Source organism: Macrotis lagotis, chromosome 1, assembly GCF_037893015.1.
Source record: "Macrotis lagotis isolate mMagLag1 chromosome 1, bilby.v1.9.chrom.fasta, whole genome shotgun sequence".
Taxonomy (NCBI): domain Eukaryota; kingdom Metazoa; phylum Chordata; class Mammalia; order Peramelemorphia; family Peramelidae; genus Macrotis; species Macrotis lagotis.
In genome coordinates, this window is record NC_133658.1 from 243,947,987 (window position 1) to 243,966,859 (window position 18,873).

An 18,873-nucleotide genomic window follows, 5' to 3' on the forward strand; every position below is an offset into this window, starting at 1 on the left:
TAATTAATACTGTTTGGATTAAATCAGATAATCAGATGTAGCCTTTGGCCTTAGCTTAGACTCTGACAGCCTGGAACCTAAAGACCAACAATCGCTTTTTTAGAAGCCCAAACTTATTTTTCTGATAGTTTGTTTTTCCCTTTTCCCACAGCTTGGACACTACCTGGAGCACAATAAGAATTCCCTAAAGGTGCTCACCCTCATCTTGTATTCGCTACAGATATGCAAGGCCATGGCTTACCTGGAGAGTATCAGCTGTGTACACAGGTAGTTGGGGGGAGGGGAATGACACCACCAAGGTTTTGTCTAACTATGGATTTGTCATAGTTAGCACTGGATTGGACCCCAAAGTTCCTTGCTCCTTGGGGCACCAGTGCAAGACTGATTGCAAAATCTGGCATGAATTCTGACTCACAGATCCTTGTATTCCTAGATTCTTTATTTCCCACATTTAGGTCAGGGTTCATTCTTCTGACCTTTGGAAAATCATAAGGTCACACCTTGAAACAACAAATGCTAAAGCAGGCAAGGAACTTATCCTTATATTCATAGACACCATGTTGGTTTCTGTGGGGACCTAATGGCTTTCCCATCATAGCATTGTCTCTCATTGAATTCTGTGGCAAAGGTATCAAACCAAGGGAGAAATCTACCAAGAGAAATCAGTCAAATAAAATCATTAGAACTCCAATTAGTGCTTTTTGAAGGCTCCCCCAGTTCTGACCATACAGACCATCAAACGAGCTTTTCCTAACCTCATGGTTAGGATCAAGCTGCAGAATGCTTATAAATACTCCAATGTAAGTCTCTTACATATCATTTCAATTCTCTTAGAAATAGAAGCTCCCCATTCTCCTCCCCCCTAAAAAGACATTATCAAATACATTCTAAGTCAGTTCTGTTACATATGCACAGTTATTGCACAGTGTTTCTCCCATTAGAATGTGAGCTCCTCAGGTGCAGGGATTATATGTCATTATATCCCTAGGACTTAATACAGTTCTCACTATGCTGTAAGCATTTAATAAATGTTTATTGACTTGCTTGTTAAAATTGTAATGGGAAAGAATATACACAAGAAAAGGTACATACCTGATACATACAAAATAGAGGGGAGTTAACATGGGAGATAGAAATGTGGTTTCCATTCACGACATATTAAATGAATGTTGGAGCCAGACACTGAAGTTCTGTGTACTTATTTCTCTGGAGTGAAACAAGTGGCTATGGGATCCTGCTTTAGCATAGGAAGCACAAGTCAGAGGGCTTGATCAGAATTCATTTCCATTCATTCCATCCTAGGACAAAACTATTATGAAAAGGATTGTTGAACTTGGAGTGAGGAAGACCTAAGTTCAAATCCCTTCTCAGACAATTACTAAATATGTGATCCTGGAAAAGTTTCTTCAGCCTCTTAAAGCACTATGTCAGTGTTGACTCAAAATAATTCTTCTTCCTACCACCACCATCATCATCATCATTATGCTTTTTATAGGGACATTGCAGTCAGGAACATTTTGGTAGCTTCTCCTGAATGTGTGAAACTTGGAGATTTTGGCCTTTCTCGGTACATTGAAGATGATGAGTATTACAAAGGTGAGAAGTAGCTGTTTCTAATCTCTACTAAGAGTTGTTGATGAAACCCAGAATCAGAATAAGTAAGATCTATGTTTGAAAGATGGATGGGTAGGGAAGGAGTTCAGGTTGAGGGACTTTAGAGTTAAGTATTGTCATCCCTGATTTTTCCAGTTCTGACAAAAACTCCTATTCAATATTCATTCCCGCTCAAGCCTCTGTGACTCGCCTCCCAATCAAATGGATGTCTCCTGAATCTATCAACTTCCGTCGGTTCACAACTGCCAGTGATGTCTGGATGTTTGGTAAGGGAGCAGGGGAACACAGGCAGGTATTTCTTGTCTCTTCCTGATGGTGGATAATTTCTCATCCCTGTGCTGCCTGCTTAGCCATGCCAGCTAAAGAATCCCAGAAGGTCTGAGGTCTTGAAGTGAAGCACTAGCAATGAGCAGTGCCTTCTGATATTCCTGGAAACAACTATTATGAATAGAAGGTCATTTTGAAACTAAGTTAAGGTTCAGGAATGCTGTGAGAATTCAAAGTATCTGAGACTGAAAAATGGAATCATGTGACTTTGGAAAAGGTAGTTGAGCATATAAATTAAGCCCTCAGAGAAGGAAGCCTGAGATCTTATAATCATTCCTTTTGACTCCCTATTACTAGCAACTACATGTTCAGAGATCACTAAGAGATTATAGAACTTGACCTTATAGGTCATCTAATACAAATCTCCTTGTCTCACAGATGAACAAATTGAGTTTTAAAAAAGTTAAGTGATTTGCTAAGTAAGCCCAGCACAGAGACATTGGTAAAGAACAAGAAATCAAAAGGTCTAAAGGCTTTATTTGTTCATTAGGGCTTTTCCCCTACCTTCATTTTTCTTTCATTCGAATTTTTCTCCTACCCCTACTCACCCTTTTCAAATATTTTATTGATGCCCTTTTCTTCTTTTACATTGCTTTCTTTCTCCAGTGACCATCTTCCCATACCCCTTGTAACAAACAAATATGATAAAACAGTACAAATTTACACACTGGTCATTTTAGAAAAGGCCATTTCTCAATGCACATTTATTTTGTGCAAATAGACCTAAAGATAAGAGATTACATGTAGAAGGAACTGGTTGAACTTCATCTTGAAGGAAGGGAGAGATTATATGTCAGCAAGGACATATTTTACAACATGGAGGCTGACAAGTACAAAAGCAGAGCAATAGAGACAGAAGACAAGTTGTATGGAGAACAGGGAGAACATCACTTGGCTGGATTTCAAGGTACAAGAGGAGTAATGTCTAGTGAGACTGGAAAGACAGATTTGGGGCAGGTTAGAAAGGACTTTTAATGTTGACTTGGCTTTATATTATATCTTAAAGACACTGGAGAGTCACTAGACTGGAATGGCATGGTCACATCTACCCTTACCCATCACTTTGACAGAGAAAGGTTTATGGCCTGGGGTGGGAGCTGGGGGGAATGACTTGAGGACCTGAGGGACACCAATTAGGAGACTATGAAAAGAACTAGCAAGGAGTGATGAGAACCTAAACTTAAATGGCAGTTGTATGAACAGAGAGAAGGGATTACATACAAGAAATATTATAAAGGTAGAAAAGGCAATATTTGGCAACTAATTATGTACATGTAGAAAGGGAGAGAGGATTTGATGGTTAATGCCAAGGATAAGAACCTGGAAGACTGGAAGGATGGTGGTGTCATCTTAAGAAATAAAGAAGTTTGGAAGAAAGATGAATTTGAGGAGAAACATAATGAGTTCTTTTCTGGACTTGTTGAGTTTGAGCAATCTATAAAATCCAAATTTGAAATGTCCACTATGATATGGGACTAAAACTCAGGGGAGCCTGAGGCTAAATACATACATATATATATATATACATATATATATATATATATGTATATATATATATATACATATATGCAATTTTTGGCAGAGATGATGATTAAACCCATGACAACTGATAAGTTTACCAAAAGAGGGTAGAGAGGGAGAAGAGAAGAGGGTCCAGAAAAGGGCATTCAGACCTACCCACAATCAGAGAACCAGAAAAGGAACCTGAGAAGGCTTGACAGATCAGAAAGGAGAAGAGCAGAGTCATTGAAAGTCATAGAAGAGAATATCCAGGAGAAGAAGGTCTTGAATAGTGTAAAATTTTGCAGAGGACAAGGATGAGGATTGAGAAAGGCCATCAGATCTAACTGGCCAAGAGATTGTTGACAGCTTTGGAATGAGTAATTTGAGTTGAGGAACAATATCAGAAGTCAAAAAATTAAAGAATGAGAAAGTGGAAACCTCTTTTTCTAGGAATTTAGGTGAGAAAAGGAAAGGAAATATAGAGTAGTTTGAAGGGGTAGTAAGGTATAATGAAAGTTTTCTAAGGATAGAGCACACAGGATCATGTTTGAAGGTAGAAATAAAACCACCCTGATTATCTGTGTCTGCTTTTGAACTTTCTTCTACTTTTTTTTGCATTCTTATAGCATGTTTTGTATCAAATATAAAACTTCTATAGGCTTGTTCATATTCAATAGTTTCATTGACACTCCTTTCTTCTGTTTTTTTCCCCATCTCTAATCATTACCCAATATTTGCATAATTACCCCTAACCTCTCCCAATAAAAAACCCTTTCTTATAACAAATAAGTATAATCAGGTAAAATAAATCCATACATTGGCCATATCCATAAAAGTATACCTCATTCTACACTCCTAGTCCATCACCTCTCTGCCAGAAGGTGGGAGGAATGCATCATTAGTCTCCTAAAGTACTGATTGGTTAAGAGTGAAATCTATTTTCTATTATTGTAGTCAGTAGGTAAATCATTCTGACTTCTTCTCATTTCCCTCTGAGGTTCTCATTTTTGTCATTTCTTAAGGTGTTTTTAAAAATTAAATTTATTTTCAATTAATAAAAGTCTTATTCTCTCCTCATTCCCCACCAGCCAACTTGAGGAAGGGAAGAACTAATATTAATTATCATAACATATAGCATTGAGGTATACTCATTCAAAACAAATTCCTTTATTGTCTATGCACAAAAATAAATTTCTTGTTCTCTACTTTGAGTCTATCATGACTCTATCAAAAGGTGAATATAAAAATTTTCTTCATCACTTCTCTGGAATAATGAATAATCATTGCATTAATCATAGTTCTTAAGCCATTCAAAATTGTTTTTAGAGTGATTTATTGTATAAATTGTCTTTCTTGTTCACTTAATTTACTCAGCATCAATTCATACAAGTCTTCTCAGGCTTCTCTGAATTCTTCATAGTTTTCTTTTCTTATGGCCTATTAATATATAGTAACATTTATCTACCACCATTTGTCTAGTTACTCCCTAATTGATGGGCATCTCCTTTGTTTTGGGGACATTCAGCTTGGAATGTTTCTATCAGTGATCAGGGCAGTTCTTGGGGGAGTCTTCATGAGGGAAAGCCTTCCTTCTAGAGGCCAATTTCCTTTTTTATATCCCTTTTTCTTTCTAGCTGTATGCATGTGGGAGATCCTGAGTTTTGGAAAGCAGCCCTTCTTTTGGCTAGAGAACAAGGATGTAATTGGAGTGTTGGAGAAAGGCGACCGGTTGCCCAAACCTGACCTCTGCCCTCCTGTCCTTTATACTCTCATGACCCGGTGTTGGGACTATGATCCTAGTGACCGACCTCGCTTCACAGAACTTGTGTGCAGCCTTAGGTAAGTGGGAGTCAGGGAGGCTTTGGGAAGAGGATTTGTAGTGGCAAGGGATTTGGGGAGGCAGCAGTAGACTTCCAAATGACAAGATTGTCTGGAAGCCAGTCCAGAACAACTAGTGATGGTGAGACTTCCTTGAATGAAACTGACCAATGGTTCTCAGATAAAACATATAATTATTGTTGTTCAGTTGTGTCTAACTCTTTGTGACCCTATGAAACATAGCAAACCAATGTGGTCCATGCAGTTTTCTTGACAAAGATACTGTAGTAATTTGTCATTTTCTTCTCTGGTGGATTAGGGCAAACAGGTTAAGTGACTTGTCCAAGAGCACATAGCTAGTATGTGTCTGAAGTTGGACTTGAACTCAGATCTTTCTGACTCTAGGCCTAGTGCTTTATCCATTGAGGCACCTAACTGCAATGCTAGGTAACTTGCCCAGGGTCACACAGCTAATAAGTATCTGAAACTAAATTTGAACACAGGTATTCTTGACTCCAGTTTCAGCACTGCATCCACTGAGCCACCTATCAGCCTCTTTGGCTAAAATAGGCATACAATAAATGAGCAGTAATTTTATAAAGTTTTAAAGAGATAGATAAAGCATTTTAAAATCAATTACTATGTCATAGACACATGTCATATATCATTTGAGGCTCACAACAACTCCATGTCAAAGATACCATAAGTGTTATTATTCCCTTTTATTGATAAGGAAATTGAGGTTCAAGGAGATCACTTGCCCAGATTTGCACAACTAGTAACAATCCAAAGCAGAATTTGAATCCATATATCTTCCTGAATCCAGGCTCAGAACTCTGTCCCCTGTTATAATACTATTTGTAGAATGTAGCTTACCCTCAAATATTAGTGCAAAGAAAAATAAATGAATAAAAATATAAACCAAAAGATGTTCTGCCCCACATCCCTGGAAATGATCCTTTCCTTTGCCCACTGGCAGTGTGCTAATACTACAGAACAATCATCAGGTTGTCCAGCCCTGCCTGCCTTACAGACAATAGCATAACTATGGTTTTTGAATCATCAAAGGTGATTCAAAAATCATCAAGCTCACAAGGTTAGTTTACCAGTAGTAGTAATAACTAGCACTTATTAATTGACTGTTTTACTTGACCCACACTTTCATTGATGTAGGGCAGTGGTATCAAACTCAAAAGAAATGGGGGGCCAATAATCAATACATAATGATCTCTTGTGGGTTACATATTGAATTCATTTTAAAATGCATCTTTGTTTTGTTGTATTTTTAGTATTTCCAGCATTTCCCAAAGACATTTTTCAGAATGTACTCAGGAGTGTTTTGGACCATATGCAGATTTTGGGCCACATGTTTGATACTTCTGTTGAAGGGAACTCTTAGAATGGAATAAATATCCCTTGATAATTGAAAAAGAAATTTTAATTAAAAAATAAAATGGAAGTAATCACATTCACAATACCTGTCTCACTGTTTGTTGTTTGCTTTGCAAAACAAAAAATACCATAAAAATGTAAGTTTTTAATACAGTGATCAAAGACAATTCTAAAAAATTTGTGCTGGAAAATGCCATTCACATTCAGAGAAAGAACTATGGAATCTGAATGCAGACCAAAGCATTCTGTTTTCACTTTTTAAAGTTTGTTTTTTGTTTTTTCCTTTATTGTGTTTTTTCCCTTTAGTTCTGATTCTTCTTTCACAACATGACTAATATGGAAATATATTTAACAAGATTGTACATGTAAAACATGTAAAAAAGGTCACTTGCTATCTTGGGGAGGGGGAAGGAAGGGAGAGAGGGAGAAAAATGTGGAACTCAAAATCTTATACAAAATGAATGTTGAAAATTATCTTAACATATAATTGGGAATTTTTTAAAAATAAGCTAGAGAGGAAAACAGAATATGAGTTGTTATTACAATAATAAGTTTATAATAATTGTGGTCATTGAAGGCAAACTTCACTTTACAAATACCTGGTTCTTGGACTAGATCCTCGAGTACATATGGGGAGTCTTTATTTCGTTTCATTATTGAAGTAATACATTTTTTCACCCAATTCTGCTTACCCCATTATGATAAGTTCATGTTTTCTGAAGTTTCTCACTTACTGGTTTTTTTTTTTAATGGCTCAGTGATTTTCCATTGTATTTATGTACCACACTTTGTTCATTTCTGTTTTGCTTATGGGAAAGGAGACCATTCTAGAGCCTACAGGTACTAATCAACCTTGATGAGCATTGGGGGGGGGTCTCTTAGTACTGTCACTTTTATAGGTGATTTAACTGAGGATATACTTTGTGTAAATGGGAAGGGAATTAACATCTGGCTCTAAGTCCTTCCCTGAATTTAGGGGGAGGCAGAGAATATTTACACAGAGCAAGAAAGAACTTCCATGATTGATAACTTGTCTTCTGATCTCATCAACTCCCTGGCAGTGATGTTTACCAGATGGAGAAGGATATTGCTAGAGAACAAGAGAGAAATACCCGCTACCGGACACCCAAAATATTGGAGCCCATGGCCTTCCAGGATCCTCCACCCAAGGTAAGTCAGATCATACTGCTTCTAGGATGGAAAACACAGTCAGAGATCACTTTGGTTCTTAAATAGTTTGATTGATCAGTCTACCTCCCTCTATAGCTGTTCTTTTTCTTAGCCTTTCACTCTCTTGTCTGCCCTCAGTTCCTCTCATATGAGTAGTTTGGGACCAATTGAATCCAGCAGGTTATAGTATGGGATGATTAGATCAGTAAACTACATGGGATCAGTTTTGGGTTTTTTTTAAGGATGCTGGAGAATCTTTCTTCCTAGAGACCAATAGGTACTAGTTAAATAGATTAAGTGGACATTAGGCTCCTGAACTGTGAGGCAAGAATTGACCAGATCCCCTGACAGATCAGAAAGGTTAGATTCCCTCCTCTTCTACCTTGACTCACTACTTTATCCTGATCCTTTATGCCCAGCTCATTTAAAAAAAACTGGCCATGAGATTTTATTTGTATAGGGGATTGTTGTTGTTCCGTCTTTTTGAATTGTGACCAACTCTTCAGGATCCCATTTGGAGTTCTTTTGGCAGACACTGGAGTGACTTCCTGCTTCCTTCTTCAGCTCATATTACAGATAAGAAAACTGAAGCAAGCAGGGTTAAATGAGTTGCCCAGGGTCACAGGTAGGAAGTGTCTGAGGCCAGATATGAATTCAGGAAGATGATCTTTCCTGACTCCAGGTCCAGCATTCTACCACCTAGCTGCCCATACTCTATCCTGTTTTATGGTTCTTTTATATGTTTCCTGTCTTCTTAAACCTTTTGAGGGTAGGCATCATGACTTTGAATTATTTGTATTCCTCCCCACAGCATATTATTCATGCTGCATGTTTAGTGAATATTTTTTCATAATGATGATGACCCCCTACTGATAGTTATTAATACTACCCTCATCTCTCCTAAATCCTCCCTGTATAGCAGGTACCCTTTCACCTAGAACCCAGGATTCCCACTCTCTTAGTGTTCTACCTTCCTACATGGTTCAATTCTCCCTCTCAAGGAGCAGGAAAAACACTGGAATTAATTTATCTATTTCTTCATTCCAGCCAAGCCGGCCCAAGTACAAACCGCCTCCACAAACCAACCTTCTGGCTCCCAAGCTTCAGTTCCAGGTAAATTCAGCATTATAGCATCTGTGGGGGATATGTTAGAGAATTCGGACTCATTCATCTCTGAGTCATGCCTGAAAATCTGACTTGGTGTCCTTGAAGAGCTGAAGTCACCCATTAGGATGATGCAAGAAGAGATGTGTGTCTGATCTGTTTTGTTTTGTGTGGGGGAACCCAAGGCAGAACTTGATTATGAGTCATCCAAGCCCCAAGAGTGAACAATTGGTAGTTACCAAGTCCCTTCTCTCCCACTGAGTGGTGACTGGTTAGGTCTGATGGGGCCTCACATTAGAAAGCTGTATCTTCATTTCTCTGCCCTCAGAGAACTCTTGCAATGTTTGCTTGCTTTAATTAAGTGCCTGCCTCCATTCGAGCTTTGTTTTTTTTAATCATGAAAGATCTTCTGTAGTAGGCCTCTAGTACATGTGAAGGAAAAGAACTAGGTCATATATTTTCATATTTGAAGATATCTAGTATGGTTCCCTTGTTTTGCAGATGAAGAAATTGATATTGAGAGATTGTCCAAGGCCACACAAGTAATAAGTGATTACAGGATCATAGATTTAAGTTAGAAGGAATCACTAAGACCAATCCCTCATTTTATAGATGAGAAAACTGAGAGGGTCAATTGATTTACCCTTGGTCAAAGCAAGGTCTGAGGTAGGACTTGAATACATAGCTTCCTGATTCCAAGTCTAGCACTCTATCTGGCTGGTATTCAGATCGAATATTCCTTCTACTTCTCTAACCTGCCTCTATAATAACTTATAATAAAAATCACTGTAAGCTTTATGAAATGCCTTTCTCCCAAATGCTGTATAAGATCAACAATATAGACTTGGAACTGATGAGACAGAGTGAAAGCCAGTTACAAAATAAAGTTGATTGGTATAAGATAGGCAACTGTGACCTTGTCCCAGGACACCAAAATTTGGAAGGACATGAAGTATTTGTATTCCAGCTAGTAACAATTGTAATTAGTAACAAAATAACCAAAACAATTAATTGCAACAAGAACCTACTTAGGATAATGAGCTACTTTCCCAACTTTATCCCATATTATTCCCTCCTCTTATTGTAGCCTTTCCAATTGCAAATAATAGGGTTCCCAGTACCTCTGCTCATGACTTCATGATGTCTTACGTTCAGAGGTACAAGAATTGCCCTAAGATTTCTCCCCCCCCCAAAAAAATTATTTAACTCAGAGAGTTGATTCAAGTGCCTTCCATTCCCTGGATACATTTTGGGGTCTTCACTGCAGGTGCCAGAAGTACTAACTGCAAAGCTTAAAGAAGTATAAGAATCATTGTCCCCATTTTATATGTGGGAAACTGAGACTTACAGAATTTTTCACATATACTCAAATTCTCACAGAAAATGTATTGAGAATAGGGATTCAAATCTAGGCCTCCTCAATCAATGGATCAATAAGTAGTTATTAGATTTCTACTATGTACCTGGATAAAGAGAGAATAATGAAATAATACCTACCTTTGAGGAGCTTACTGTGTACTAGGGGGATAACAGAGATACAGGATATAATTTTTAAAAAGTACACAGTGATTGGAGACAAGGGAACTATTAATAATGATAATGATAATAACTAGCATTTACATCATGCTTTAAGATTTGCAAGACCCTTTATAGATATTATCTCATTTGATCCCACAATAACCCTGGGATGTAGGTGTCAAAAATATTCCCATTTTATAGATAAAGAAACTGAGGCAAACTGAGTTTTAAGTGACTTGACCAGGTAGCAAGGCCTGAGGCAGGAATTAAATAAGATCTTCCTGTCTCTAGATCCATTACTCTATCTTCTGCATAGTCAAGTTGTACTGATTCCTAGGGAAATCCATTTCTCTTGAGAGCATTTGAGCTCAATCTTGAATGGAGTTAGGGGCTCTTTCCCATTATGCTCTCATATTAGCCCTGATGCTTCCTAAAATTCCCAGTTTGGTTTGTGCTGTAGACTAGATAGTTAAAATGATCAACCTAGGGGCATTGGGTGGTTGGGCAAAGAATGGGAAGTAGAAAAGGGGGACTCATATTCTCTTCTCACCTTTACTGCTAATCTTATGCCAATCACATTTTCCTGAGGATGTGATTGACCTTTCCTACCTTTCTCTTACCTTTTGGTCCTGAGCACATTGGTGGCTCTAGCAAACATGATTGAGTGAAACAATATCTATTCCCATAATCTGCTTGGAAGAATGGCAGCAAAATCTCACCTAAAATATCTGTCTCTACTTATTCACAGGATTCTGTCCATTGGTCCAAATCAACAAGGTTAGAAATTGATGTGTCTAAAATATTTTAAAGACATATCCAATGTGGGATTTTGCTTAACTAAGCATATTTTCTTTGGGGGGTGAAGTCACACAATTTTTTTTCTTTTTATTTTCTTTGGGGGAGGAGAGAGAATGGCAAAGAAAGAAAAAATATTATGTTCATTGAATAAACTAAAATTTTAAATAAAAAAGCATCAGTGGGAAATCAATTGTTAGGTCTAACTTGCGTTTGGGAAGAGAAAAGCTTGATTTAGATTCATAACTAGATAGGAATTTAAAGTTCTTCTAGTCCAACCCCCTCATTATATAAATGGGGAAATTCACGGAGGCCCAAAGAGTTGAATATGCTCCATTAAAATGTAAGGTTTTCACAGAGAGACACTATTTCATTTCTTTGTCTTTGTAATAATACCTTTCCAGTATGGGCACAGTGCCTGTCACAAATTATTCTGTTAATAAATGACCATTGAATTGAATCAAATTGCTCAAGGTCACATAGACACAGGAGGTAGACAGACCAGCTGGAATTTGACCAGGATTCCTTGACTCTCAATGTTGCCCTCTTCCCTCCGCTCTTGGGTACCTCCAACAAAATGACTCATCAAAAGTGTTCTTTTATTCACTTACAGTGGAAAATCAGAGAATCATAAAATTTTGAGTTGGAAGGGACCTGGGAACTCATCTAGCTTAGCATTCTAATTTTACAAATAGGGAGAGGCCGAGAAAATTGAAATGTTTGCTCAAGTTCAAATAGATGCTAATCAATAGGATTTGAAATCAGGTTTCCCCATTTCCAAAGTCAATGTCCTTTCCATTATTTCAGGTCTTAAAAATAAACAAGACTATTAAGAAAATGTTTGGTTAAATTTAAAACAAAGTATCATTATTTTTAAAATTTGTTTCTATGGTGTTTGAAGTCCTGTATCTGAACAGACCTAGTTTATGAGGTTGGAAAAGGATTTCTGCACCTGTGGGATTAAGAAAAACTGCTTCTTAGGAGTGCTGAGAATGCAGGCAGCATCTCTTTGGATCAACAACATTTAAGGGGCTCCCACTGTATACAGAGTCCTCTGAAGATGGAAAGGAGCGGAATAAGGTTTCTTTGTTCTTTGACTAGGGAGAGGCAGAGATGATGTTGCTTTTCCAAGTCCTTGAGGAAGTCAATGATAAGGGCTGGAAATGAAACATAGGTTCCGACTTCTAGGCTAATGAGCTCTGGTCTTGACCCTGATGCTTCTGATATGTTGAGGCAATAAAAATGTTCTTTCTTGGCTCCCAGGATTAAAGTCCTTGTTGAGAATTATCCTGGAGTTTCTTCTTGGCTTGTGTTGGTTTTTATGTATGTGACTTGTGTGCCTGTCTGTTGCTGCTAACTCTTTTATGTATGATTGCCTTGTCCTTGTGCCTTTTGCTGCCTTGCTTTCTCAAACAGGTACCGGAGGGTCTATGTGCCAGCTCGCCTACGCTCACCAACCCCATAGAGTATCCGTCACCACTTAATTCCTTGCATACCCCACCTCTTCAGCGACACAATGTCTTCAAACGCCACAGCATGAGGGTAAGAACAATCTGCATGCTGGGACTTGGTATTAGATGTGGATGTGACTTTTAAGAAGGAGTATAATGCCCTACAAGGCTTCCCACTGAAGCCCTTCACTCTGGGGAGTACCCAAAGCCTTGAATGATACCCTCTAGCAGTATAAGTTCTGAAATCTAGGATATGAGTCAACTTCTCTCAGGGACATGCCTTGTGGTATATGGCCAGTCAAATGCCATCCTTTCACCATTTTTGCATCTCAGGGCCATGGCAGTGTCCAGGGAATGGCTCTCTTTCCTAGGGCAATGGCATAGGTTCAGTGAGCCATAAAATCAGCCAAGTAAGGAACTGGCTCCAGAGTAGCTGCTCTTCTTTGTCCCAAGGGGCAAACCCTCTCTCACTTCTTTCCTTTGATTACCTTCTGCTGAACTGTCCAAAGAAACTTTTTCTTTGGTACTGCTGCCTCCTGCTTTCAAGTTCTATTTGTGGAGGAACCAGTGGGAATGCTGATTTCTTAAGCAGCAGGGTCAATCGGTGGAGGCCAGCAGGGTGGCAAAGCGGCTCTCCTGGCACTACACATTAGGGGCATCTCAGTTATGAGCTGCTTCTCTGAACATACTTGCTATCAGTTCTTGCAAATAGCTTACATAGATCTATGGAATGGTAGAGTTGGGAGTGTCCATGGAGATGATCTAGTCTTAACTCCCTCACTTTGTATCCAAAGACATTTAAAGGTAATTTTAAATACATAACAATTCTACCAAACTACACAACAGCCTCCTCCTAAGTAGCACAAGCAGCACTTCAACTAGAACAAACAAATGAAAGTAGCCCTGGTTTTATGAAGTGCTTGTAGATATGTTCTAACAAAATTCCTGTAAAGAGGTTTTGCTGTCCCATTGACTTTTGTTCAAAAAGGATTGGGAGAGATATGGGTGGGGATTGAAGGTCAGGGAAAGTAAGGTCAATGGAAGGAGGGGCTTAGTCCAAGTTCTAAGTGAAGATCCAGAAAGTGTTGTTAGTTCAGAATCAGTAATGGGGAAATCTAGATATGCCTAGGAGGCCATCATAATATAAATTAGGTTAGGATAACTTTTCAATGGGATCAAGAGAATGTGAAACCAGGAGTCCAGCCTGTAACATCAAAGACATGGACTCAGGATGAGAGACACTGTAATGTGTAAGCTCCACTTCACTCCCAGCTAGACTAGCTGAGCACTCTGTACAAAATAACTTGAATGTCAAAAAGAAGCTCAAAGGAAGAGAAAGGAAAAGCATGTAGCCCTATTTGTCAGAAGAACTTCTATCTGGTTAAAACAGAAACATAAAAGGTTCTTATAGCTTATGTAGAAGAGAAAGTCAGATGGCCATTGTCTATATGTTCTGTTGAAGGAAATGGGAACTGAAATGCTATGGAGCAAATAAAATTGCCAAAAGGAATGAGAATCAGTTCTGGGCTGTAAAGAGAGGCAGGTGGAGAATGGGGAGACTGGATTGATTGCTACAATATTAATCTCAATGAACTTCCCCTAAGAAGCTAAGAAGCTAAACTGGAAAAAGGTACAAAGCAAAATTAAATGAAAATTAAATCAGGATTAGATTAAATTGAACAATATTTAATTGTGTCTAGGAGAAAGGGTACTTAACTTGAACTTAAATATTGGATGGTTTTTGAAATCTTGCTCTATATTACATATCTTAGTTTATACATTTATTTTAGGGTTTTAATTAAGCAATGCTGCCATTTTAATAAAGAATTCTATTTTAAGGAGAAAATGTATTATTTGGTAAATCATGTGCTTCTCAGCTACCCATGCCTAACATTAGACCTACATAATCATTAATAGAGTCCATTATGTCACCCAGTGGCAACTACTAGAACTGTAGGTATGGTGTCTAAGTGGACTTTTGATAATAATAATAATAATAATAGCAGACATTTATATAATGCTTTAACCCATTAAGTTGCAGTGCTGATTGAAAAAAGGTGACATGTAAGTAACTATCTGAGCATGGGTCACACAATGTTCTCTAATGCTAATCTTCAGTAATACAACCACACAAGCAGGTATGTGGTTCCCGGGAATGCTAGTAATGGGTATATATCAGTAGCCCAACTTTTAACAACCCTTAAAGCAAACAAACAAAAGCAAAGCAGCCTCCATGGAATGGAATAAAAGCAGGCATTCAGGTAAGGGAGGACTTGCCAGCTTGTTTCCTAGGCTCTGCATCTTGCTGCTGTCCCAGGATGAAGGTCCTCTACAAAGGTTGTGGCTTGAACCTCTGTGTTGTACAATCTGAGGCTACCCTTCACCAGACTTAAGAACGGGTTCTCAGAATTCCTTTCTGTCTCCTTATGGTCATCTCAGGAAGAAGACTTTGTCCGCCCTAGCAGTCGAGAAGAGGCCCAGCAGCTATGGGAAGCTGAGAGAGCAAAGATGCGTCAGATCTTGGACAAGCAACAGAAGCAGATGGCAGAAGATTACCAATGGCTCAGGCAGGAGGAGAAGTCCCTGGTAAGTAGAAATTGAAATGGGAATTGTCCCTCAGGACCTCTAAGGAGGTTGTTTTACCTTAAAAAAAATAATTACAGAACCAGAGTTAGAATGAGTCTTGGAAATCATTTGTCTGACTTTCTACCCTCTAATAGGGAATAAAGGGGTTTCAGAGAGCCTGGGAAAGGGGAGAAATATGAATTGAATTGTAGTGCGACAAGATTGAAAGAGACCTTAGAGATCATCTAGTCCAATTCTTGTAATTATTTTTATTTAAAAAAAAAGTTTTACTGACACCTTGTTTTTGCATTACAGTCATTACCTGGTATGTCCTCAACTCCTCCTCCAGCAAATTATCTTCTTCAATTAAAAAAATAATTTAAGCAAAACCTGCCAACAAACTCAATGTCCAATAGCTTTCACTATGTATCACATTCATTGTGCCTTACTTTTCCAATGAAGAGGGAGGTATAGTTCCTTATCTTTTCCAGAGAGTCAGCAACCTTCTCATTTTATGGTAGAGGAAACCAAGATCCAGAGAGGAAAAGTGACTAGCTTTGGGGTCATGCAGTTCTTAAATGTCAGAGTTAAAACTCAGACCTTTGGATTGCTAGTCCAGGGTCTCCTTTTCTCTCCTCCTCTTTTTCCTTCTCCTTTTTTTCCTTCTCCTTCTCCTCTCTCCTCTTAATTATTTATAGTAGTCACTAGATGATAGAGTAAATAGAGATCTGGACACAGTTAGGAAGACCTGAATTCAAATCTTGCCTCATTAACCAGTCAAGAGACTTCAGGTTTTTGCTGTTTAACTCAATAAGTAACCATGTCTTCTTCCTTTGAAGTAAAGGACTAAAAAGACCTCATAAAAGATACTATTACAGTTGTGTCCATCACCTAAAAAAAAGTAAAAATCATTTCAATCCAACCCTAGTTTACCTCCCCATACTTTGTAAAAGGTTATCCTCTTTTGAAAACTCAAGTAAACTGAAGATCTGAAATCTTTCCTTTGGCTCTCTCATTTGTAGGACCCCATGGTATATATGAATGATAAGTCTCCATTGGTAAGTGACAAGCCATTACCCTTGCTACTTGGACCCAAGAGCTAGAGTATTGCTATGACTAATCCAGGAGTTCTATCAATCCAAGTACAGATGGCTAACAAAGCTTCTCTTTCCAAACTTAACAATGCAACTTCTATTCCCTTGATAGAATAAAAGAGTCTTCTTTTAATCCCTAATCTTCTATTAAGGCCTCCTCTTGGAAAACTTCCTCTAAGAGCCTTCCCTGACTTTCCCTAATCAAAGAACCTCTTCCTGGAAAAGGAAATGGGGGAGGGAAGTGGAAGACATTGTTTTCTCAAAGTTACATTCAGAACACTGATTTTCTTTTTCTTTCTTTACAGACCCCAGAGAAGGAGGCTGGATATAGTAAGTTTCTAACCAATCATTATTATCTTCTTGCCTTTACTGGCTCTGCTCCCCATTATTAGCTTCTTAATGGAACCTGCTCTAGTGACAGCTTGATGGACTTAGTAGTGACTATTTCAATGATCAACGGATCTCATTAAAATTTATAGGAACAGCTGCCTTGTTTTTAATTCATTATTTTAAAGTATAATTTTGGAAAATCTGTCTGCACTTGTAGTAATTTCCAACTCATCTTTGTCCATTATTTTCCATTCATCTTTCCTTATGTCTTCCTGTTCCCTTTCCATTGTGCCTGAATGTCCCTAAATTCTCTTCTCTCACTGAGGTCTCTGTTTGGTGTTTATTTCTCTCTTGTATTCTTTCTATTTATCTTCCCTCCTTTCTCTATTTCCCTACTCCTCTTTTTTTCACTCTCTCTGACTTCCTTCTTCTTTCCTCTCTCTTCCTCCTCCTCTCTCTTCTGCTTTGTGTATGTCTATCTTCCCCTCTCTGTTTTTCTCTCTCTTTATCTCTTTCTCTCTATTTCCACCCCCCCCCCCACCGTCTCTCATTCTGTCACAGCCTCTCCCCTATCACATCCCTATCTCTCTCTGTCAAAGTAGTGAGGGTTGAGGCATGATCCCCTGCTCATGCTCTTACATAAGCCCACAGGGTATGGGAGAGAAGGAAGTGGTGAGAACCTGAACTTCCTGTCTACAGAGTAGCCAGTAGAAGGAAACTCCTCCTTCTTTTTCTTACATCATGTGAACCAGTGTGAAAGATAAGAAGAAAACCAAGAATAAATGGTATACCCCTTATCTTTCACCAGAGCTTAGACTACAGTTAGAAATCAAAACAGAGCATATTAAATCTTGTAAGAAACAAAGAAAGCATCTGGTCAAAACCCCACCATTTCTAAATGCAGAAGTCCAGGATTCATATGAGAAAGAGGTTTGGATTGGAGTCAAGGAGTCTGACTGCTTTTTGCTGTTTTTCTCATTTGGGTTACATTTCTGGAATTTAATGGAAAAGGATAGAGGGTGAGGGAAGGGTTTCAGAGTTAACTCAAATGAAAAAGAGAATGGAGTGTAGATCACGGACTTCCCCTCCACTTATTTCTCCTTTTCTCTTTCTGTGGTCACAGCTGAATTCACAGGGCCTCCTCAGAAGCCACCACGACTGGGAGCTCAGGTTGGTGAGGAGTACAGCAAGAGTTGGTAAACTTCCTTAGGGTCAGGCCTGGAAGGGACTTAGAACTATGTACTTTTTTTCATCACAAAGAGCTTTAGAGATGACCTAATCTAGTCTCTTCATATTACAGATAAAGAAACTTAGGCTTAAATGGATTGTAGTGACTTGTCTCAAAAATTGAGAAATCTAAAAGGGATTTATAGGAAATGGGGGAGGGAAGTGAAAGTCATTATTTTTAAAGCGCAATTTTAGAAAATTGTCAGCATTTGAAATTTCAACTCATCCTTGTCTATTATTTGCATCTATATTTGTGGATTTAAGCTGTAAAGGATTAGCTAAGCTAGTTCAACTCCCTCATTTTGCAGATGAGGAAACTGAGGCCCATAGAGGTTGTGACTTGCCCAAAGTCATACAGGTACTATGTAACATGATTCACACCCAGATCTTTAGACTCTCAGCCCTAGTGTTCTTTCCATTATACCACAATACCTTCTTTATCAGGGAAGATAATTAAGTCAAGAATTTGTTACTGAGCAACAATGATTGACCAGAAAGATGACAGTGAAAAAGTTAAGATCTTTTCCCTGAACCTGCCTCTTTTTCTAGTACCCCCAATGCCCATTACTTGCACAAGAAAATGATTTTTCTCCTCTGTAGCAGATCAGGAGGAAAGGGTGCCATATACAAAAAATTCTCTTCTTGAATTCAAATATAACCTCACATACTTAGTGGCTATGTGACCCTGGACAAATCACTTACCCTGTTTGCCTCAGTTCTTCTATAAAATGAACTAGAGAAGGAAACAGCAAACCACTCTAGCATTTTTGCCAAGAAAACCCTAAATGGGGTCATGAAGTGTCAGACACTACTGAAACAACTGAGCAGTGACAAAATAAGTCTTTAAATCTGAAACAGTAACTTCATGCACAATGAATTCTAAACAGCTATTTGGTATAATGATAGAATATTAGCCTTGAGTTTGATTCCTAACTGAAACTTACTATGTAAACTTGGGTAAGTGA

At 38.4% G+C, this 18,873-nt stretch overlaps 1 protein-coding gene across 10 annotated transcripts in view; it reads left to right on the forward strand.

Moving 5' to 3' along the window:
* The window catches only part of PTK2B (protein tyrosine kinase 2 beta), a 177,985-nt gene that overhangs the window by 152,415 nt on the left and 6,697 nt on the right, over window positions 1–18,873 (forward strand). For 9 of the 10 annotated variants that reach the window (XM_074209992.1, XM_074209986.1, XM_074209984.1 and 6 more), the window contains 11 exons: window positions 152–267; window positions 1,496–1,596; window positions 1,791–1,880; window positions 5,079–5,283; window positions 7,716–7,824; window positions 8,872–8,937; window positions 12,658–12,783; window positions 15,132–15,278; window positions 16,280–16,315; window positions 16,657–16,681; window positions 17,805–17,851. In XM_074209992.1, coding sequence (XP_074066093.1) covers window positions 152–267; window positions 1,496–1,596; window positions 1,791–1,880; window positions 5,079–5,283; window positions 7,716–7,824; window positions 8,872–8,937; window positions 12,658–12,783; window positions 15,132–15,278; window positions 16,280–16,315; window positions 16,657–16,681; window positions 17,805–17,851 — 1,068 coding nt within the window. The remainder of the gene's footprint in view (window positions 1–151; window positions 268–1,495; window positions 1,597–1,790; window positions 1,881–5,078; window positions 5,284–7,715; window positions 7,825–8,871; window positions 8,938–12,657; window positions 12,784–15,131; window positions 15,279–16,279; window positions 16,316–16,656; window positions 16,682–17,804; window positions 17,852–18,873) is intronic. The other variant, XM_074209990.1, reaches the window with a different exon arrangement.